The sequence below is a fragment of the Microtus pennsylvanicus genome, chromosome 1, assembly GCF_037038515.1.
Source record: "Microtus pennsylvanicus isolate mMicPen1 chromosome 1, mMicPen1.hap1, whole genome shotgun sequence".
NCBI classification, from domain to species: Eukaryota; Metazoa; Chordata; class Mammalia; order Rodentia; family Cricetidae; genus Microtus; species Microtus pennsylvanicus.
In genome coordinates, this window is record NC_134579.1 from 3,313,596 (window position 1) to 3,338,277 (window position 24,682).

The window sequence follows — 24,682 nt, forward strand, 5'->3', positions numbered from 1 at the left end:
ATCTAGTGTGGTCCCTGACCAAGATAGCATAGAGGTCAACAGGACACGAAGTACCCGCATCATCTTCCCTAAGGATGGGTAAGGGTCTAGGGAGGGACCCTTTTGTGACTCGGAGACTGCTCTGCTACAGAGACTCTGCCGATTGAAAGTAGCTAACCTGCTCCTTGTTCAGAAGTACCTAACAACGCTGCCTCCTTGTCCCCTCTATGCAATGACACTGCCTCCTTGTTCAGCTGTACTTAATAAACACACTGAGCTTCCCATGTGCTGTGGCTTCTCCACCAAGCCCAGATGTTTCTCTGTGTTTTTGTCTCTTTTTCATTCCCTCACCACCCTGAATATGATAATCCCTGGAGTCATGCAGAATTTGGCAGTATAAAAATGTATCTAATCATTCCAACAGGTGAAGTTATGTTAATTTTTCACTATTATAAGAAGGAAATTACCTTAGTGTTTTAAGTCACATTCTTATCAGTTCAGCTATGGATCAGCTGGTCAGCATATTTTAAAATAAAAGCAAAAATTATATATGCCAGGGTTGGGAGAATGACATTTCTTTCTAAGTGATTCTGAGGAGGGATGATAGTGGGGACTGAACTTAGTCTGTGTCTACTAGGCAACCGCGGCACCACTCTCTGGCTCACTGCCAATGCTGTAAGGCTGCAGCTCTGCTAAACTGGCAAATGTTAACTGGCACTGTTTTAATCTGATGTGAGTGTGACATGACAATAATTTTGTTACTACTGGGGAAGATTATTAAACACCTTTAAGGCCATGCTCTCTCCCACCTTTTGGAATCTAATGCCCAGGTTTTTTATTATTCGTTAGTAAATTTTAGTATTAGTACACTGTCACAGGACTATGAGTCTGGTGTGTCTCTTTTAACATCAGGGTTATTTTATTTATTTATATTTTAGTTTTCATTAGGTATTTTAATCTGTATAGCAATTCTTTTAAATTCAAATGCAATAAAATCTAACTTTTCTTTATGATTTGTAGCTTGATTATTTATGTAAATGTGTAATATACATGAGTATAACATAATATAAAATATAATATGAAATTATATTTTAATTATCACAAGAAAATAGTATCAATTCTACTACAAAAAATATCAAATTTAATATGGCAAACCAGTTTTTATCAAACACAGTAACTATAAAATATTCAGCTTTTACTTTTATTCCTGTATATTTTGAAGCCATATTTCTCTTTTTACTGTGGGGTCCAGCCATGATAAGCTAAGTCTGGGCATGTCACTCAAAGGAAGTTCTTTACTTCCAACCATTAAATTATCAACTGGGACTCTGGCCATCGATAAATTTAATAAGAGGGCTGAGTCTCAGTAGTTTACCCTGAGACAATGCCTGGCTGCAGGAGGAACCACACAGATTGCCCAACTCCCACCCAAGAGCGGACCATTCAAAGGAAATGCCAGGCATTCCAAGAGCTGTAGATAAAGACACCTGCCAGTACGCCTCAAAAGGACACCCCCAGACAAATATTAGCCAATCAGGGGCCCTAAACCTCAGAGATCCCTCATCCCCACCTTTACTACTACAAAAACCTCTAATTGAGCTCTAGGCTCTCCCGTTAGTCCAACATGCTGGACATGCAGAGAGACCGAGTTTGCAAACTTGATTAAAATTAAGGCTCTTTGCTTTTACATATGGGACTCAGATTCCTTGTTGGCCTTGAGGGGACTTCGCAGATTTCGGATTTGGGCATAACATTTATACCACATTGAACATATTTTTAAAAAATGATTGTGTTAGACAAGCATGTGATCTATTACTGTGCCCCAAAGTAAACTATGACCCGAAAAAGTGGTTAACCTCTACCTCATGGTACACCTTCAATGTCACTGGACATTCTCTCTGGAGAAATTCCACTGCCCTGCCTGTTGTCCTAACGCCTAACCACCATTACTGAATTCTGTTTCATTTAACACATAAAAACTCACAGTCTCACAATGCATACCTCAATGATAACAGCTGCTATTGGCTGGAAAGGATTAGCAAGAACTGGTCCTGAGTCCATCTCAGCCAGACCACTGGTCCCATCAAGTTCAGTTTGCTCTCGATCTCTGTTTGTGGGAGGAAAAAATAAAAATTCCTTTTGAAAGGGGGCGGAACCATTTTTACCTAGTCATGGCCATTTACTTAGCATTTCATGAGGACACGCTGATAACAGGATGCTATGTTTCTATAAAGAGGAATCAAAAGGAAATCCTAAGAGGCAGAACCCTGACAGAATGGTGTGGGCTCTCCCTACATCTGAGTAAGGAGAGACAGTGCTACAAATGAGCCGGGACAGTCCATGGCAGGGAGTGAGCCAGGAAGAATGCTGGGGACCAACAGGAAGTGAAGATAAAGCAAAACAACAGAAGTGGAAAGGCTTCAGACAAGCACAGAACAGTTCTAGAATTCAACCTCTACTAGCCTCTTGGAGGCTGCAATGATAAGGTTAATATCAAGGTCCTGGCAACAGGTGGAATAGCAGCAGAAAAGACCAGAAGTCCTAACGACTGGAGAAACTCAAGCTTCTGCAGCTGTAATCCACAAGAGTCTGGTTTAATTTAATACCCGTATCGAGTAAATACTAAAAACCTCCCACTACCAAGAATTCATGCCTACTGCTCAGCTTAGCAAACACTCCAGAGCTCCAACTAGGAGCCATTGTTTGAGAAAGGTCCTAGTCCTAGGAAATAAACTGCTCCTGGGGTCAAAACAAAACAAAAACAGAGAATAATCAGAACCTAGGGTCTTAAGAACACCAAACAATAGCATTGTTGATAGGACATCAATGACAATGACAAGTCCACTGTGAGGTTTAAGCAGGGCGGGTGGGGTGTGGTATGGAGAGAGGGGACTCGGTGGTAGATGGCCCATTCCATGAGGAGGAGTGAAGCCAGATGCACCAGGGTCTGGGTCTGAAAGCAAAGACCCCGGCTGTCAATTCTGATGCACATAATTCACTGTTCTGATGGTTTCCTTCACTGTCAGGGAGCATTCCAAAAAAACAGCACAGCTTGGGCATTTGCCATGCCTTGCAGGCTGGGGGCCTCTGACAGTAGCATGCACTGCCTGGTCATTCCACATACTGCTGAGGCTCCATATGCAATAAGGGCTTTTGGCAGACAGACTTTTGCCACACCTCTGATATACATATAAAAAACCTTCAGAGTCACCACTAATTAACCTGTGTGGCAGGAAGCAGCCAGGGAGCAGCCTGGATACTGACCTAAATTGTTAGGGCGGAAGCAGAGGAAGGACACCTGGTTTCAGCTACAACTCACAGGCCTCTCAGACCTGGTGGATCTGAGTATCAGAAAACCCCCTGGGAGTCACTTCCAATCCAAGCCCTTTGGCCAGGAGGGCAGGGCTTTGTGTTACTCTTCTAACATTTTAACTTTTTAATTTTTTAACTGAATCTTTTTTTCTTTTTCTCTTCTACTATGTTTTTGCTTTTTAAAAAGTCTTTAATCTTTTTTTACTTTTATTAATTTTTAAACTTTTAGTTTACTGTATGTTACTTTGACTTTTCTCTTCTAGTATTCATGGCACTAATGCCATGAATACTAGTAAAAGGGTAGTTGCACCTTTTACCTGATTAATATATTTCTATGACAACAGATATAGCAATTTCAAGACAGAAATATAATTGTGAAAAATAAGGCCGAAAGAGTTAGTAATTTCGGTTGCAAATGGCAAAACATGCCTGTAAGTCCAGCACTCAGGCACGATGTGGGATTCCCCTGTGTAGGCTGTGAATCTCAATGGTTAATAAAGAAACTGCTTTTGGCCCTAGCAGAGCTATAGGGGAACTGAGTTAGGTGGAAAAACTAAATGGAATGCTGAGAAAAAGGAGGCAGAGAAAAAGAGAAGCCATGGAGCCTCCAGAGACAGACGCACTGAAACTTTGCTGGTAGGCCACGACCTCGTGGTGATGCATAGATTAATGGAGGTGGGTTAAATTTAGATACAAGAGTTCGTCAATAAGAAGTTAGAGCTAGTGGGCCCAGCAGTGATTTAAATAATACAGTTTCTGTGTGATTATTTCTATTCTGGGCGGCCTGGATGAACAAGTAGTCCTCCGCAACACAGGCAGCACAGGGAGATCACTGGGTCCAAGAACCATCCTTCCCATCAGCACACACCAGGGTCCATTTCCCCACAAAAACAAATGTCCACCACAGAACATTTTAAAGTGCCACGGTAATGAACACTGCGTTCCCACTGAAGAACCATTTCTTTATAACAAGCATTAACGGGTTTTGCTGTGGCGTCTCCAAACACATGTGTCATTAGCGGGTTTTGCTGTGACGTCTCCAAACACGTGTGTCATTAGCGGGTTTTGCTGTGACGTCTCCAAACACGTGTGTCATTAGCGGGTTTTGCTGTGGCGTCTCCAAACACACGTGTCATTAGCGGGTTTTGCTGTGGCGTCTCCAAACACGTGTGTCATTAGCGGGTTTTGCTGTGGCGTCTCCAAACACGTGTGTCATTAGCGGGTTCTGCTGTGACGTCTCCAAACACGTGTGTCATTAGCGGGTTTTGCTGTGGCGTCTCCAAACACGTGTGTCATTAGCGGGTTCTGCTGTGACGTCTCCAAACACGTGTGTCATTAGTGGGTTTTGCTGTGACGTCTCCAAACACGTGTGTCATTAACGGGTTCTGCTGTGACGTCTCCAAACACACGTGTCATTAGCGGGTTTTGCTGTGACGTCTCCAAACACATGTGTCATTAGCGGGTTTTGCTGTGACGTCTCCAAACACACGTGTCATTAGCGGGTTTTGCTGTGGCGTCTCCAAACACGTGTGTCATTAGCGGGTTTTGCTGTGACGTCTCCAAACACACGTGTCATTAGCGGGTTTTGCTGTGACGTCTCCAAACGCACGTGTCATTAGCGGGTTTTGCTGTGACGTCTCCAAACACACGTGTCATGTCCTTCTGTCATGCCCATCCCTTGTACTGACCTCTTCTGTTCCTGTCACTCATCTCAGTATCCCCTTTTGACTTTCAGATGAATCACGTTTTCTTTTTCTAGTTAAGTCCCACATATGAAAGGAAATACAGAGTCCTTAACTGACCATAGTTGGCTTATTTATCTTGTTATGATGACCTCCATTCATTTTGCAAAAGTGACATAACTTCTTTTATTTATGGCTGAGTAAATGTCCCGCCATGTGTATGCATAGGAAAAGGTAACAACGGAATAAAAGTAGAGATAAACAGCAAGAAAAGGTAAAGGAGCTATACAAAAATGGACTTTTTAAATAAGCAAGTAGGTCACAAAAGAAATCAGGAGGAACTTTAATATTTCTAGAATTAAATAAACTGGAAGCAAAATAACATAACAGTATCTATGGGATATAGGGAAAATAAAACTAGGAAGGAAGTTCATGGACTTCCTAACTAATATAACAATGTACCTCAAGGGCCTAGGAAAGCAAAAACAACAACAACAAAGTCAGCAGAAGGAAAGTGCTTCAGTAAGAATTACACTGATGGTAGACGGAGCTTCCATACTCATAGATTAGCAGAACATTGTGAGTACGTCCATAGTACCGAGAGCTGTCTACTGAGTCAATATAATCCTCATCAATATATTCAAACTCAGAACTGGGAAAAAACTCAAATTAATACAGAAGCATAAAGAAAAAGAATAGCCAAAGAAATCGAGGTCAAGAAGAATAATGGTAGGTCTATCATGATACCCAATTTCAAAATAAACTAAGGTGACATAGGAAAACAAACCAATAGCACAGCCTAGTTCACAAACATGTGAATCGATGGATAGTATAGGGAACTCAAAAATAAGTCCACGCAACTACAGTGTAACTGATTGCGATTAACTACCGATCTCCCAATCTGTTAAAAAAAATAAAAACATTACCAGTTCAAAAGAATTTGAAACCTTAGTGGAAAAAGTGAAACTACTTTAGGCAATCATAGGAGAATCCTTCAAGATCTTAAATAAGCAGTTTCCTGAACAGGATCCTAGTGTCTTGAAGATTAAAGAAAGAATTTGCAAATATGATTGCATTAAGATTTAAAAGCTCTGTATGGGAAAGAAAGCAATAAACAAGTTGAAAGGAAAACATGCAGAATGAAAGAAAATCAGTGTCTTTGCCAGCTATTCATCTGACAGAGGATTAGAGTCCAAAATAAATAACAAAAAAATTAATAACAAACTAAGTTATCTACTAAACAAACAAAAACAGGCAAACTCACAGAATAGTTATTTCTCAGAAGAAGTGCAAATACCCAAACAAGTGTTGAAATTTTTAGTCATCATAGAAATATAAAACAATACTATCAAAACTACATTGAAATTCTACCCTACTAAAGCTGGAATGGTTACCATCATAAAACAAACAAAATATTGACTAGCAATAATGTGGGGAAAAAAAGAAACAATCCTCATTGGTAGTAATACAAATTTGTATAGCCACAATGAAAACTAATGTGGGAGATGCCAGAAAAAAAAAAGCTAAAAATAGAAATACCATATTATCCAGCTATACCTCTTCTGGGTGTACACCTACACAAAATGAAGCAAACAAAAGATACACTTGCAGACTCACGTTCACTGCAATACTGTTCACATTCACTAAGTTACAGAATCACCCTAGAGCGCATAACCAGATGAATATATATACTCTATATATTTATATATATATATATAAAATAAATGGATACTATATATTATATATAATAGAGGTTTCATCTATACTGTTTTGCACAAACACAGATATAAAGTATTATTCCATAAAAGAAAGAAATTATGCCATTTGAAAGAAAATGAGTAAAACTAAATTTAACATGTCACACAAAATGAGTCATATATGGAAAGTTAAAGATTGCATATTGTCTCTAATACATTGGGAAGAAATAAATGGGGGAAAGGCTATCTATCTGAAGGTCAAAGAGGGATTACTGAAGAATAGGAAAAAGATGAGGGAACAGGGCAAAAGAGATTTTTAGGAAGGATGGGTACGATCAAAGCACATTACATGAATGTATGAAAATGTCTCCAAGCCCATTAATATGTTCTAATAAATATAAGAGAAAGAACTGGTTCTCCAATCAGCCTGTATGTAGAATACATTACATTGCTTTGTCAACTAACTACATTCTATGATGAAAATATCTGTTTCCATTCTGAACCTAGAAAGCTAAGATATGGAGATTTTTTGCTTTACCACCTCTTATGACCTTCAGTTCTAGAATTCTGAGCTGCAGATGGGATTTCAACAGTCATCTCATAAAGACTGTTTTAACACCAGAGAATTTACTCTATAAGTGAGCATACAAAGAATAGCCACTGTTGTTACCCACTCATTAGAATTCAAGTTTAAAATAACAGCATATCATTTTCATAATAAAATAGTAAGTATATGCTACTTTTTAATAGAAATGACTATGTGAACCAGTAAGATTGGTTTAACATGGCAAAATGTTTGCGTTTCACTTGTCTCTAAATGCTGATTTATGTATAATGTTGCAGTCACAACTCAATACTGAAGTTTTCTCTCTCTAACTGGCTTGCCCAGAAGACTCATAGAGAGGGACGTGAGTACCGGAAAGACCTCCTAGAACATGACCTGGACTACCACTATGGAAGGGAACGAACTTATTTAAGATGGCTTAGAGAATATTTCTTGTATTCAACTCAACTGTTATTGCTACCGGCCTCCTTTCCTTCCTTTTTCCTTCCTCTTTTGGTACAGAGAACTAAATCGAGAATTCATGCAGCTAGCTCCTCATGCACGTACCAGTGAGCCAGCTCTGCCTGTTACCCCATGTTTTTATTTCTGCACTGCAGAAAAGAGTTTTCAGAAAAATGTAGCCATATGTTTTATTTTTACAAATATATTATATATACAAATATAAGATATATGGTAGTTTTACATGATTGGCTATAATGATCTTTATATTATGAAAAGGTGTACTAGGATTGAAAACATAAAATACCAAGAATTCTCACATGAACCTCCCACCAGTATCTGGTCATATAGCCCAGAAACCCAGATAGTCCTCCCTTATCACACATGTAGCAGAGAAACCGAGATAGTCCTCCTGCCCATTCTGCAAGTAGTAGAGAAACCCAGACAGTCCTCCTGCCCATCCAGCATGTAGAAGAGAAGCCCAAATAGTCCTCATGCCCACACTGAATGTAGCAGAGAAACCCAGATAGCCCTCCTGTCCACCCTGTATATAGCAGAGAAACCCAGATAGTCTTCCCGCAGCCTGCATGTAACAGAGAAACCCAAATAGTCCTCCTCCCATTCCAGAGGTGGGTGAATAAGATCAAAATAAATTGTACAAAAATCTCAAAGAAATCATTTTAAACATGAGAAAAGAAGACCATCCATTCCATGTTCTGGTATTGGGGAGACCTAGAACTTGGTAGTTGGAGAGTAATTCCACACATATTTCTTTCCTTCAAGTCCTATCTGAGTTATAAGAAAGGTACCACCAGGAGGCTTCCTTCATAATATAAAGGAGGCCTCATAAAGCCCTGAGAGTAGGGGACACCTTGGAGGCAGCCTGTGAAACCACGCAAAAGGCCAATGTGACTGTGGCAGAGCGGGAAGGCGACTGAGAACCTTGTCAGACCTTCAATTTTTTTCTCATTTTTTTCATTCTAACATGTAACAAAAAGTGATGAAGTGTAATTTAAGACTGAGTATTAAATTTAACTCTAATGAAATCTCAGCACTATCTTACAGCATTAAATTAATTTATAAATGATTTTGAAAGATTACATTTGCAATCATTTTTTCAGCTTCATGAATTTAGTTTAAGTGTTTCATATCAGACATAGTATTTTAAAAATACATCTTAAAACTCGAGTTAGGGCCTGGAGGGATGGCCTGGTGGATAAGAACTGAGCACTGCCCTTCCAGAAGACCCAAGTTCTGAGCACTCATGACGGGTGGATCACAACTGCCTGTAACCGGCTCCTGGGATCCCATATTCCTGTCCTACGTGGGCACCTGCACTCCCGTGCACACACCCACATTCGCAAAGACACATACACACACATGTATGCACACAATATTCTCCATGGGAAGCCTGTCCCTTTCTGAAAGGAGAGAAAGGAGAACTGGATGGTGGGGGTTTATGGGAGGTGGGAAGAGAATGCGAGGAGAGTTGGGAGGGGAAACTGTGGTCGTCATGTAAAATAAATGAAAAAAAAAAAACCCACCACAACAAAAAGTAACTCAAGACTGTGCAACTTTTGATAAAATTAATGTTCCAAATCAAGTTTGAGCTAATCGATCCTCTAGCAGCTCTACGTTGAGAACACACATAGGCTTTTCATTCTACTGCACTGGGCATGGTGCATCTGATTCTCCTGTGCTGAGCTCTCTGCGCACTAGAGAATGGTTGACTCCAGCCCTGACTGACGCCAGCCCTGACCTCCACCCATAACAGATAAACTGTCTCCGGACACTTCCACCTGATCCTAAAGCAAAGTTCCCTGTACTTTGAGAAGAACTACTTTGAAATTTCTCACCACTGCTTGATACAAATTTAAACCTTTGGGAAGCAATTACTACATAAGAGGTATGCTTAAGTACTATCACAGCCCCAGGAAAGGTACATACGTCCATCACGTGGGATGGAGATAGGGCTCCACAGTAGAATGTTTGCCTACCCTGGGCTGGATCCACAGCACAAGAAAACAAAAGAGCCACTTGCACTTGTGCATGTACCAAAGAGTCACAGAAATCTTTCTTCATACAGAAAGAGAGAAAACTCAATAGACAGACACAAGAAGCGGAACTAACAGATTAAAACTGCCCTTTTGAATCTTTAGACAAACTTTGTGGTAAACTTAATCTACTCACCGTTCTTCACGTAATTTTCGCACTCGCTCAGCCCGCTCTCGCTTCTCTTGCTCCTCAAGAGCTCGCTGTTCGGTTGTGTCTTTTTGGATGCGCTCACTTAAGGCATCAAAGTCTTTTGCAATGATGTGCAGTAGCCAATAAAGCCCCTTTTTAATGGACTTGTCAATTTTCTTTCCATAGCCCAAGACTGCTGAACAAGGTTCCTAGAACAAATCATTTGACCCAATGATTAAAACTAAAAATTCTCCACATGAACATATTCATAAACCATTAAATATCATTATTGATAAAGTAAAAATTAGCTTTTTAAGTTAATAATAAATTTACTACTACCAGAAGTTGAGAATAATTATAGATATTATCCATGTGACATCATGAATAAAATGAGAGGACCAGATAAACTTTATGAAACTTTACTGGATGATAAACTGAACTGCCCTGAGAAAAGCGCTGTTGAGTATTAAGAACACCTGGGAGGACCAGGTGCAGTAGTACACACCTTTCTACCCAGCACTCTGGAGGCAGAGAAAGGTACATAGATTTTTTGAGAGTTTGAAGCCAGCCAGGGTGACATAGACAGACTCTGTCTCAAAAAAAAGGAGGGTATGGGGGGAAAAATATAAGTTGTAAATTCTTATGCTGAGTCAGGCGAGTAGGCTCACACTTTTAATCCCAGCACTCAGGAGGCAGAGGAAGGTGGAACTCTGTTGAGTTCAAGGCCAGCCTGGTCTTTAATCGAGTTCCAGGACAACCAGACACAAAAAATCTGTCTTGGAAAAAAACAAAACAAAACAAGCAAGCAAAGAAGAAAGAACAAAAGAAAATTCTCATGCCAATTAAGTTACAGCAACAGACACATTCATAAGCCTTACAATCTGACGATCATTTCCTGAAAGTTGAATAAATCCTCTATTGTACTCCTAAAGACTATGACAACTCATAGACTGCTGTAACTTTTTAAAAATTATATTGAATTTCTTATGTTAAAATTTTATTTTTTATAGATTTTTTTCCTAATTTCCAAAATTTGCAACATGAAAGTTTACTGGTTCTATCAGCAATATCTACAAAAAAAAACATAAGAAATTTAGACATAATGCAGGAAGGTTTCTAGAAATCAGTGAAAACAGAAGAAATATTACAGTATTAGCTACTATAAACCGAAAATGACAGAATGGTATATGGCATAAAAATTATTTCAATAGTGTTCTTATTATCTTTTTACATTTATTTATTAATCTGGGGGTGCACAGCAATCACCACAGCACAAGAGGTCATGAGACAACCTGACTCCTGTCTGCTGTCTCCTACACGTGGATCCAGGAACTCAGTGGTAAAGCCTGGATGATTTCTCAGCTAAGCCATCGTTACAGCACGGCCCCAAAAGACTGTTTTCTAGTTGACTATCACTCTTATAGGAACTATGTTTTCTGAACAAAATTAAAAAGTAATAATGATAATTAAGAACAACAACAACAATAAACAACTTACTATCTGACACAGGCACTTGTGTTCATTGACCAGCTTTTCCAGAGAGAGACATTCAATCACATCGGCTTCTCCTAAAGCCCCCTCCTTGTCTTGTTTATTTGCCAACCTAGGAACACAGACGAACTGGTTGGTTACAGAGCAAATGTAGAATTATGGCAACTGAAGTGTCCTTTTGATGGTCTCTGTTCCTAAAACTTCTACTGAGTTTAGAATAAGCTGGTTCAGGGATTACTGTAGCATATAGCATAGATGTCATAACTTTTCACAGTTACTGCTCTACAATCCACTGTGGAAGTACTGGCTACTACAAACAGCAAAAACAACAAGTACAAGCAACCACTAGACAAATAATAAAAACTACCAATAGAAGAAGCAGGCAACTTCCCAGAGCCCACAGACAACAATCCAGACCCTTCCTTCTTGAAAACAATGCTGGTGAGAATGTGAGTTCCGGTCCATGCCACACTGGAGTAACTGGACGAACAACGATGGAAATCAATATAGACACTTTTCCTGTTCCACCCCATTCTAGACACAAGCATTTTCACTATTTCTTAGTTCAGCTTCATGTTGTTTCCATTCGATAAACATAAACATATTTTTGGGTGGTATTTCAAAGTTTACAACTGAGCACTGTGGAGAACATGTTTTGTACCATGACTTTTTTCTCTGGACACAAATTCAGTCCTTTAATTATCTTGATGCAGAATAAAGAAATCGGGACTTGACTCTAATTTGCAAAAGGACACATCATACAGGTGATCCAGTGTCCATTCACCAGTCCCGCATGGAAGGATTTCTTCTTCATCTTCACACAAGAGTACTGGGAAGGAGTGGTTTTATTTGGATAAGGAGGGGAAGAGAACAGACTTGAGGGAGTGGAAATCTAAAGACAATCTAAATTTTACTTTAATTGCAGCAGGTGTTCATCCCACATCTTCAGTGGGGGTGGGAACACCAAAAACCTAAAGGGTTAGAAATGGGACACTATGAAAGAATTTCATTCCTACATTTTCCTGTAAGTACTTCTTCCTGGTAGAACTAATTTTGAATTTCAATCCTGACATAATAAACAGTGGTACCATATAACTGTTATTCTACATTGAACACTATAGAAACTAACTCTAAAGTAAAAATAACAGTACAGAAAGAAAAGTGAAGTTGAAGGTTCGAAGACAAAGTCTTCTAATTTTGTGAGTTAAGCTCTGTGGGATTTCCAAGGAGAAGAGACTTCAACCATAAATGGAAACCAAAACGCTGCACATGAGGCTGCATTCCATTCCCGTTCATGCCTACTTCATTCTGTACTTTCACGTTTGGAAATCTACAAAGAAACCTGTGTTTAGATACACCAGCAGTTTCTGGAAGTAAGGCATTCTGCAGGTAGTGTAGACTAGCAAAGAACAGAGAATGCACTCACCCTGTGTGGGCAATTTAACAAGGACTTCCTGTTACCAAGGAGTTCCAGTGAAAATGATCTTCCTTTAATCTAAAGAACAGGGGAGGAACAGGCAGAACCAGATTCTCCAGGTGTGAAGTAAGCAATCCGCGCTCCTCATTTGATAGTAACAGCAAATGTACAACTTTATCTCCAATGTATTTGACTTCACTGTTTGGCTTTCAATTAACTGTATGAGAACCATAAAGAAAGCCCGTGCCTTAGAAGTGATTTAAGCACCGGGATGGAGCATTACACCCCATGGCACTCGGATTCTCTCTCAGACTAAGAACTCTAACACCACGGGTGGGAAAACAAGAACAAGACAGTAAGGTAAGTGAATTGGGGTGTGTGTGTGTGTGTGTGTGTGTGTGTGTGTGTGTGTGCGCGCGCGCGTGCGTGCGCGCGTGCACTATTTAAGGTGAAATATGTACAAACTGAAATGCAGGTACAGATGACAGGAAAGAATGGTTCAGCAGGTCCTTCAATTTACTTTTTAGATTTGCACAGAGCTGCAAGCAGCTGTCCTGTCCTGGCTATGATGACCAGAAGAGGATTGAGGTCAAGTTACCAAGCTTGACGAAATCCTTACTCTAATTCTATAAAAAACGACTTCTCATTTTAGAAACATTAGAGAAGCAGATTCTGTAAAAACAAATCTAAAAATCTTTTTTTAAACACAGTAAATTAATAATGCTATATTTATTTTAGACAGGACTTAGGACTTTCACACTTAATTCTGAACAGAACTTTATGTCCAAATTTGACAGAAAATATTAATTTCTCTATTGTTATTTCCCAGGATATGCTAAAACTGATTTGAAGAAAATTTAAAATGGTTTCATTGGAAAGAAGTACTATAAAATATCAAAGCACTCAAGCGTTTTAATGTTGTAGACAGTATGCCCAAAGTACTTAAATTAAAAATTTATCATAGATTTTTCAAGTTATTAGGTCAACTTAATATATAAATTGGGGCCATTTAAATGTGATGAATTTCCTAAGTTCTGGCTATTCCTATATGTGACTTTAATAAATACTCATTTCAAATCATTATAACTTTCGTAAGTACTTTCAAAGGAGATATGAAGTTAGCCATGTAATGTGCGAACAATGCCTCTTTAAGGCATGCACTTTACAATTTAATATGAAGACCATTTCATATCTATTCAACTTCTCTGAATCAGATAAGTAAAAGTTAAAAAATATCCATCAACAACTAACTCTTAATAAAGTTATGATCTTACTATTTAGTTCAACTAGACAACTAACATATCCACATCAAATCAAAAGAAAGAATACTGAACGAATACATTACTGAAAATGTCAGTTAATTCAAGCTTAGAAAATATATATAGTAAGATCTCCCACTTTTAACTTTGAGCTAGAAAATGCTGAAAGTTGCCTTTATATACAAGAACTTAATGTATTTCTTGCAGTACTTATTAACATAGTAACTACAGAGAATTTACTTAAAAAACCCACAAGCATATTAAACATGTATCCCATCATGTATTTTTGTTTTAATTTTATTATTCTTTTTATTTACTATTATTATTATCATTATTGCTATTTTTGTTTTCAAGACAGGGTTTCACTGTGTAGCCTTGGATGTCCTGGAACTCACTTGTAGCCTAGGCTGGCCTTGAGGTCACAGAGATGCACCTGTTTCAGCCCCACAGTGCTACTAATACGGTGTTCACCACCACTGTCCCATGACTCTGGGTATTGCATATTCACGACTGTCTCTAGGAATCTGCGTTCTCTGTAACAGTGTGGGGAGTTCCTTTGAGTTACTCCTATTTACTTCTCTCTTTCCCACAAGGAACTATGACATGTTATTATTGCATGTATCAACCATCATTTTTTTCTTTTCTAAAATACCATCCTTAAACTCACAGGTATAGTAAACATTATAGGTGAAATTCAAACCACATGGCAAATTCAAAAATGTGCAGTAGTAAATTAACCATACTGATGATCCTATCTTCTACAGACAGAATACTGCCACACTATGAAAACTGCATAAAATAATGAGCTCATGAATTTCATCTAGCCTAACCAACTCAATGACTTCTTATTGTATGCTTACGTAAACTGTAGCCAAAATTTAAATTCTACTATGCATAGTTCTAATTTATGGATGAAAAATTAAACTGGAAACATTTGTACATATAGCTATAAGTACCAACAGCTAAAAAAATGCACACAGACAGCATTTCAGTGTACCTGAATACTTACAATAAGTGAATTTCTACATGGACAAACAAAAATTGGAAGATTATAAATATGATAACACGGTAAAGGTCACCACCTATATCTTCCTCAAGGTAGGCAGTTATCTGACAAGGGGTCCCCTCTGTGTGTAGTATGGAAGGATATCTGATATAAACTTAGCTTTAAAAGTACCAATTTAAAACTATCCCAACAGCTTTGAAAATGGTAAAATCTAGGAGGCTCTAGAAATGAAGAGCGAACACATCCAGAGTTAGGAGCAGAAGTTAAACACAACTACACTGGCTGCTAGAATAAAATAGTCTATCTTAGAGGCCGGGACTACTAGAATAAAATAGTCTATCTTAGAGGCCGGGACTACTAGAATAAAATAGTCTATCTTAGAGGCTGGGACTACTAGAATAAAATAGTCTATCTTAGAGGCCGGGACTACTAGAATAAAATAGTCTATCTTAGAGGCCGGGACTACTAGAATAAAATAGTCTATCTTAGAGGCCGGGACTACTAGAATAAAATAGTCTATCTTAGAGGCCGGGACTAATAGAATAAAATAGTCTATCTTAGAGGCTGGGACTACTAGAATAAAATAGTCTATCTTAGAGGCCGGGACTACTAGAATAAAATAGTCTATCTTAGAGGCCGGGACTACTAGAATAAAATAGTCTATCTTAGAGGCTGGGACTGCTAGAATAAAATAGTCTATCTTAGAGGACTACTAGAATAAAATAGTCTATCTTAGAGGCTGGGACTACTAGAATAAAATAGTCTATCTTAGAGTCCGGGACTACTAGAATAAAATAGTCTATCTTAGAGGCCGGGACTACTAGAATAAAATGGTCTATCTTAGAGGCCGGGACTACTAGAATAAAATAGTCTATCTTAGAGGCCGGGACTACTAGAATAAAATAGTCTATCTTAGAGGCCGGGACTACTAGAATAAAATAGTCTATCTTAGAGGCCGGGACTACTAGAATAAAATAGTCTATCTTAGAGGCCGGGACTACTAGAATAAAATAGTCTATCTTAGAGGCCGGGACTACTAGAATAAAATAGTCTATCTTAGAGGCCGGGACTACTAGAATAAAATAGTCTATCTTAGAGGCTGGGACTACTAGAATAAAATAGTCTATCTTAGAGGCCGGGACTACTAGAATAAAATAGTCTATCTTAGAGGCTGGGACTACTAGAATAAAATAGTCTATCTTAGAGGCTGGGACTTAGGGTTTAGATATTACAGGAAATGAAACCGAATTTCCTGGATGACCTAGGGAAAACAGAAGACAGCCTGTACAGACACTACCCAGATAATGGTGGACAAATTCCATGGCTCTAGTGGGAACAACCAAACAACCTTATATTGAATCTGTAACTTAGAAAGGCATTCCCACATAATAAAATATCTCAAGAGACAAAATAAATATACTTGTCCACCTTTAAGACAGTAGCTAGACATTAATGGCCACTTGAAAGAAAAGAATTTATTACCAAGAAAAATAACCCAATAATAAAAAGAAACTTTAGCATAAATATGTTAAATATTCCAAAGAAATAAACTGGCAATATAGTAGTCATCAAAAATGATGCACACCATATATACATTATAGCTAACCACATAAACTCATCTACTTTATATGCATGCCCTTGTATACAGCAGCAAAGAGAAGCCTAATTCTATTTACATGTTTGCATTTTCAAATCAGTAACACAGTGATCTAAAGAAAGAAATGTTCGAGTATTTACTTGTATTTTGGCATATTCATGAATGTACACATGTGCATTTGCACACCCCTCTGCACCTACTAAAACAGCCCAGGACTTGACTAGATATGGAGACGGCCACAGTCATAAAGGTGGAAGTGACATCTCCATGTAAGCAAGTTGGAGACCAGAACCCTTGTGAACACACACAGACATGAATGTGAACAAAAATCATTCCGAACTTCAACGCAAAGCTTGGAATAGTCATTGCAGTGCCATATCTTATTGGGCAAAACAAAATTATGTATAATTGTTTACAAATGAAATTTAAATTGTGCAAGGAATTATAATTAAATTTATTACAAAGCTAATAATCTTTTCACTGTAACTCTGAAAATTTGAAATTAAGGATTTAGACTCTTAAAAATTGCATTAAGGGTTATATTGACTCTAATTAACTGTCATTAATTATAATCCATAATTACATAGACTATATGACATAACTTGATTAGTATAATTAAAGACGGGAAACTGCTGATACATATCTATAACCTCAGTGCTTGGAAGAAGAAGCAAAAAGGATTATGAGTTCAAAGACAGTCTGGATGAAATAGCAAGACCTGTCTCAAAAATCCAACAGCCAGTGCTGGTAAGATGGCTAACAAGCAAAGGTGACTGCTGTTAATAATGACCTGAGTTCAGCTCCTTGTAATGCACGAAGTAGAAAGAGGGAAACAACTCCCAGCTCCAGAACTTGTCCTCTAACCTCCACACATGGGCTATGACACATACAGGACACACACACACACTCACACACACACACACACACACACACACACACACAAAAGCATGCACATATGAACAACACTACACCACTAATTACATAATAAAAGGAAAACTACAAAAATGAGTTACAAAATCTTGGGGTTTTTTTTGTTTTTGTTTTTTGGGTTTTTTTTTTTTTTTTTTTTTTTTTTTGGTTTTTCGAGACAGGGTTTCTCTGTGGTTTTTGGAGCCTGTCCTGGAACTAGCTCTTGTAGACCAGGCTGGTCTCGAACTCACAGAGATCCGCCTGCCTTTGCCTCCCAAGTGCTGGGATTAAAGGCGTGCGCCACCACCGCCTGGCTTACAAAATCTTTTACCTACAATTAATTGCTTTAGTATTGAAATCTTTTCTCATCAAAACTACTGTTTTCATTTTAATAGAGGACATCAATAATAACAGTCTGAATATTATTCAATATATTCATTCTGTTTTATTTCCTAGACACATGGAAAAGGGGTAAGAAATATTTCTTGAAGATATGCATGATACACAGATCCATAGTTACATTCCTAAAATAATATCTAATCTTATATTCCTCTGTGACTAATTTTCATTTTACAAGTTTTCTACATGTATTATAGAAAATTATTGCTGTTCACTTCTTTATCAGAAGGTAGAGAAATTACTCCTCACAAGGAAAGTTGAAAACAGAATGAAGAGGATAGGTAAGAAGAATCCACTTGCTGTGTGCCTAAATACTCCTTCCCTTCTACTTCTGGGTTCTGCCTTTTCCGCTAAGAGTCACCAAAGGGGAGTTTCAGGCACAGTAGTAGAGTTTAACTGAAATTTGTAGTGAGGTAAGATGAGCGTGAGAGGATGTCAAAGAGGAAACGACACTCAGGAGACTATGACAGTGACCCAAGTGAAATACTAATGTCTTGGACCAGACTGGAAGAGGTGGCTGGCTCCAAGCACACTAAGGAAGAAAGGCTGAGAAGTCTTATTGTTGTTTGGAAATGAGCTAAGGTATAAAATATTGAAAAAAAACCACTCAAGAATGACTCAAGCTTTTGGATTGGAGTCACTGAAAGAACAGAGCGCCACTGACTGAGCTAGAACAATCTGGGCACGGAGACAGCGAACAATCATTTCAGATGTACACACCCTAATGGGACTAAGCAAGCAGACAGGGGTTTTAAGAGGAATCCAGACTGGAGAACCAATGGAATCAACAGTATTTAGTACCATTATTAAAAATAATGGTGGACAATATTCACTTTATAAGTATCCCAATATTCAGAGGTAGGGGAGATGAAAAGCCAGGAGCTTATGGGAGGGTGGGAAAGAATGAACCAGGGATAAAAGGTCAAACACTTTTTGGACACTGTCTCAAAAACTAATTTTGTCAGCTGTGGCTGTAGTCATATTGCTTCTACCTTCAAAAACATGTTCTAATGATTACCATGTATGCTGTCTCTGTTTTTATTATTCAACTCTCTCACGAACCATTCTGCGACCCTGGGAAACAATTCTATACAAAACAAGTTAAAACAAGCGTTGGAATGCAAAACTCACGGCAATGCCACATTTGCTCTTCATGTGTTTCCTGCTGCGTCTATGATAAACTCACACACCTTATCCCGCATACAACTCAACTCCCATCTGCTTCCTATCTACCTGGCTGATTTATTTCCCCTGCTAATTTTCCTTCTCCTAGCTTCTATCTACACAGGCGTTAATTTTGTCCTGAATGTACAACAGCCTCAGGCTGGAGAGATGGTTCGGCAGTTAACACCATGCACCATCCCTGCAGAGAACGAGAGTTCCATTCTTAGCACCTGCATCAGGCATCCCACAGTCACCTTTAACTCCAGCTCCGCGGCATCCAACACCTCTGGCCTCGATAGGCACCTCTACTCATATGCGAGCCTCCATTCAAACACACACACACACACACACACACACACACACACACACACTTACACATAATTAGAAACAAATATTTTTTAAGTACATCAGTTTTACATTGGTATGGTATTTTTATCTCCTATAGAGACTCTATACTCCTTGTCTCTTCACCAATATTTATATTCACCTTGTCTAACTTCTCAATATTTAGAACTCATAACCCAAATATCTCCTTAAAGTCCTTGTGTAGCAGGCTTTCTTTTGGGCCACGAACCAGCTCCCAAATCTTGATACACAAACTTATTAGTTATGAATACTCAGCCGTATCTAATGCTTGTCCCACTAGCTCTTACAATTTAAATTAACTTGTTTCTTTTCATCTATATTTTGCCTTGGAGTATTTTACCTTTCTTTCATTCCGTATGTCTTAACTGCATGTATAGCTTGCTGGTGGGTACCTGGATAAATGGCCCTGCTCTTTTCCCTCTCTTTCTCCCTCATTCTCTCTTTTCTCTTCTCTCTGGAGCCTAGATTCCTCCTCCTACTTATTCTCTCTGCCCACCAGCCCCACTTATTAGTTATTCAGTTTTTTATTAGACCAATAAGGTGTCTTAGGCAGGCAAGGTAAAACAGTAACACATCTTTCATAGTTAAACAAATGCAACACACCTTTACATAGTTACAGTAATATTCCACAATGGCCTTGCCTGATTGTCGGTTAAGACATAAGACGATCTTATGCATTTCTTTATAACTTCATAAACTAGTTCACCTCAGGACAGTTCCATATGCTTACAAAATCTCCTTTATCTGCATTAATACGCCTCCCATATAATTCCCCTCAATAAGCTTTAGAACAATGCTATGTCTAACCATGTTGTATACAAAGATTTTCACATTTCAGAAAATAATTGTAAAAGAGATCTCTTACAATGACTTAAATTTATTTCAATTATTCTCCACTTCATATGGTTTTCTAGTCTTCTCCTTCTATGTTCTTTTGGGAATTTCTAATTTATGAGTTACCATCATAACTCATCATAAACAACATCCTTGTTAGTTGGTCCCACTGGAGACCCAGAATGTGTCCACTGTTTTCCAGGCAGTGTCTGTACAGGCTATAAGTGACACATGTATCTTTCTTAGCCTATTATCCTGGTGCTTGTTATTCTGGTGGCTCAGATTAAAAGCATGATTGAAATCTAATACTTTGCCATAGTTAATGGCTGTGAAACAAAGTCTTCTATTTTACAGATGTGAAGAAGTTTCCTCAGTACTTGATATTTCACATTCTTTCCCGTTAAGTCTACTTTAATACTTTTACATTTAGCATTTCCTTGATGTTACTTTAGTCTCTGAATCTCAGTATAACTTGAGGAGACTAAAGACAATACTACACTAAGCATCACGAATATATCTGATAACTATATGTATGTGTATTGAAGATTCAAATCATTAACTTAAAAAACTGTAGAAATATGCCAATCATTGAGTCTCACACTACCACATTCTACCAGACCTTTCTCTATTCAATATTTAAAAAACGTCTAGAGAGCAGTGATCTGTTTATATTGCCACTCAACCTTTTCAAAACTACAAAAGGCATTAAGTGCCTTACACACTCAAGGATTAAGGAAATAATGGTTTATTAACAACAGCTTTTATTTGATGTCATGGACAATTAGGAGCACTAGGTAAAAATGTAAGTAACATCAGCATTCTCAGATAAGAATGCATATAAACATATTCCCAAGTATCTAAAAATTATCATAATACGAATTCCTATACATTTTGTCCTGGGAGTTTTGGATCCTTGGAAACAACTGACAGAATGAGAAGTCTGCATAGTCAAAGCAACAATATTTTCATACACGCAAAAGATGAGAAAACAAGATCATATAAAATATGCTAACTCAAAACCTCATTTTACTTATATACATACATATATATTGCTTTAAATCCACATTGAGTTTATTCTGACATTGTTAGTTTTAATTGAATTATGCATATCTTAAAAAGTGAGTATGTATTTAAAGATTTTTAAGTGTCTTGCCTGAATGCACATATGTGTATCACATGTACACTTGGTCCCCACAGGAACGAGGAAAGGGTTTCAGATCTCCTAAAAGTGGAGTTACATATGGTTGTTGAACTGCCATGTGCATGCTGGGAAAGGAGCTGCAGTCCTCTACAAGAGCAGCATGTGCTCCCAACTGCTGAACCATCTCTCCAGTCCCAGAAAACGTCCACTTTAAATATGACGTAAGGGAAGGAGATCTATAATAATGGTATTTTTAAGAGGCTAAAGGACAACCCTAACGTTAAAGTACAGTCAAACATTGGTAGTAGAAAATCATGTTGTGGATAGAATAATGATATGGATGAGTTTATCTGAGGTTCAACTGTATCCTCCGCGCTGCTTTCTCCGTGAGTATACTCAAATATATGAGATGCACAGCAGGGGCAACCATACAAAGTCATTCCTAAATTATCTTGCATTACTTCCTCTACTTATTATTTTTTGGTACTCTCTATGAGGACATTATTTTTGATTCTTCTTCTTTTCTTCCTTAGTTGTTACTCTATAGTTCAGGGTGGCCTCAAATTCCACCTGTGGCCTAGGATAGCCTCGAATTTGCTATACTCTTACCTCAGTCTTGCTACAGGGATTATAGGCAAGAGCCATCATGCCTTGTTGATGTTCCTCGATTTCTAAAATTTCCTATTAGAAAATAGAATTTTTGCTAAGAGACACATCTCACAGCAACAGCTAGTGGGGAAAAACAGCAACTTCTTCTTTGCTCAATTTCATTATTTTTGTTTTTTAGGAGTAAAGGGAAGATGAAAGACCGACTTCAAGAATTAAAACAGAAAACCAAGGAAATCGAACTCTCTCAGGATAGTCGGGTGTTTCCAGAAGCAGAGGAACAAGGGGAGCTTGTCCAGCAAGCTGTTATTTATGAGAGAGAGCCAGTAGCTGAGAGACACCTACATGAGATCCAGAAACTGCAGGAGACTATTAACAGCTTTGCTGAGGATGTTCAAAGGTTTGGACAGCAACAGAAAAGTCTGGTGGCTTCCATGAGAAGGTTTAGCCTACTTAAACGAGACTCGACCATTGCAAAGGAGATCAAAATCCAAGCAGAACACATTAACAGAGCACTGGGTGACTTAGTCAAAGAAGTAAAAAAGTCAGAGGTTGAAAACGGTCCGTCATCAGTGGTTACAAGGATACTTCAGTCTCAGTATGCCGCCATGTTCCGCCACTTTCAGCAAAGCATGTTTCTATACAATGAAACAATAGCTTCAAAGCAAGAGAAGTGCAAGACATTCATTGTCCGTCAGCTTGAAGTAGCTGGAAAGGAAGTGTCTGAAGAAGAAGTGAATGACATGCTTCAGCATGGAAAATGGGAAGTTTTCAACGAAAGCTTACTCACAGAAACCAGCATCACGAAAGCACAGCTCTCAGAGATTGAACAGAGACACAAAGAGCTTGTGAGTCTGGAGAACCAAGTGAAGGACCTCCGGGACCTTTTCATTCAGATCTCTCTTCTGGTAGAGGAACAAGGAGAAAGCATCAACAACATCGAAGTAATGGTGGCCAGCACAAAAGATTACGTTATCAATACCAAAGAGAAATTTGGACTCGCTGTCAAATACAAAAGAAGAAACCCCTGCAGGGCCCTGTGCTGTTGCTGCTGCCCGTGCTGTGGCTCCAAATAAAGATACTATTTTAGAAGCTTCTCAGGGGTTAGAAGTAAGGTTTCCACATTTCAGAGCCGTGTTTTGATTGTCTTTATTTAATGAGTCCAGTCCCATACATTCTATCACTGCTAACAGCTCATTTTCCCCTTTAACATTTGCCTTTTAAAGTTAAGAAATGCTGAAGCCAGTGACACAAGATAAGCATTTTTCTTAAAATTTCCAGGTTAACTATAAAAAGTTAAATTGAAAGATTTTACATTTCTAGAAAAATATTGAGTTCTACTGTTAATTTCTGTAGTCTTAAGATGAGTATTCAAACAAGTGGTAACTACTAATCTGGCTTAGTTGAGAATATTTTGGTAATTAAGAGTTGTATAAAACAAAGTCTCAACAGATGCCAAGGACCATCAAAATGAAGCTAAAATGCCTAGTAAGTCTTTATCCTCAGATAGATGAGTAAACTTGATGATCATTACGTCCTGGAAAAACCCACTCATAGACTTGATGAAGAATCTGTCTATGCTTAACAATGGTGACTGTCAAGCATAAGACTTACAGTGAGGTAAGACTGTTTTTATGAACTTGGAAATGGACAAAAAAAACTGAATACAATACAGATTAGAGGCTTGACAAAGTCAAAGTAAAGGCAACTGTGTTCTAGAACATGTGACATCACTTTGTGATGAAGTATGAATTAATGCCGAGTCCTAAGCAGTCTTCGACTTTGAGATGATCCTCCTGACAGCCTCCAGGGAGCTTGGATGACACAGGAATGCACCACTGAGCCCATTCTGATCTTTTTCTTTAAACCTTGTCTTTTATTTTGCCCCAGCTGCACTGTTCTTTTCTGTAATGGAGCAGGTCACTCTAGAGGTTCTATACTCTTTTGTTTCTTATGCCTAAAGTAAACCTGTTCTTACTATCACCAATTGTATTTTCACTGGAATGTTGTCTCTTGTGGGTGGGTGGACGGCAGACAACATAAAGATATTTAGTCTTCCTCCTCGAAGATATGATGTGTCTTCAATCATTTATACAGTTTTTAGTTAGTGGAAAACTCTTACCATTCCCTATATATGAAAGCACCATGGCCATCTTTGTGACATTTTTGTTTTGTTTCTATTGCTATTATGAAGTAATATTTCTCTCCAGTAAATATTTGCCACTGTTGTCAAACAAAGATATAAAATACTTGCCTTTGAGAAAGTCCTTCCCTGACTAGTCACCCTAGCAAGGGTATCCTGATGACCTGTGGCATCTCCTCACCCTTACTTAAGTGTCTGCTGGAGCTTAACACCATCTTCTAGATCTGTTTGTTACTTGCTTCTGTGTTAGCATGTGAATTTCCAATTGATTTCCTGTGCAAGACCAAACAATATCCATAGGTCTCTAAGAGTACTTTTCTCAAATTTACTCAGTTATCTCATTTCCCTTGTACACCGTCTCCCCTCCTTATAATATGGAAGGCTGTGTTTCTGCTCCAACCCATGGCATCTTCATTAGCCCCCAATTCAACCCTTGTGTTTGCAGTGTTCCTTCTCTTTGCAATATCTGGAGTGAGCTCCTCCTCTGGGTCAC

General features: G+C 38.4%; 2 protein-coding genes across 4 annotated transcripts in view; one reads left to right on the forward strand and one right to left on the reverse strand.

The window, feature by feature from the left end:
- The window catches only part of Arl13b (ARF like GTPase 13B), a 60,722-nt gene that overhangs the window by 12,575 nt on the left and 23,465 nt on the right, over positions 1 to 24,682 (reverse strand). For all 3 annotated transcript variants that reach the window (XM_075950842.1, XM_075951018.1, XM_075950932.1), the window contains exons 4-6: positions 11,355 to 11,460; positions 9,864 to 10,066; positions 1,981 to 2,086 (exon numbers count right to left, since the gene is read on the reverse strand). In XM_075950842.1, coding sequence (XP_075806957.1) covers positions 1,981 to 2,086; positions 9,864 to 10,066; positions 11,355 to 11,460 — 415 coding nt within the window. The remainder of the gene's footprint in view (positions 1 to 1,980; positions 2,087 to 9,863; positions 10,067 to 11,354; positions 11,461 to 24,682) is intronic.
- Stx19 (syntaxin 19) lies at positions 12,999 to 23,170 on the forward strand. Its single transcript, XM_075951123.1, has 2 exons — positions 12,999 to 13,125; positions 22,228 to 23,170. The coding sequence occupies exon 2, from the start codon at positions 22,241 to 22,243 to the stop codon at positions 23,120 to 23,122; it is 882 nt and encodes a 293-aa protein (XP_075807238.1). The 5' UTR covers positions 12,999 to 13,125; positions 22,228 to 22,240; the 3' UTR covers positions 23,123 to 23,170.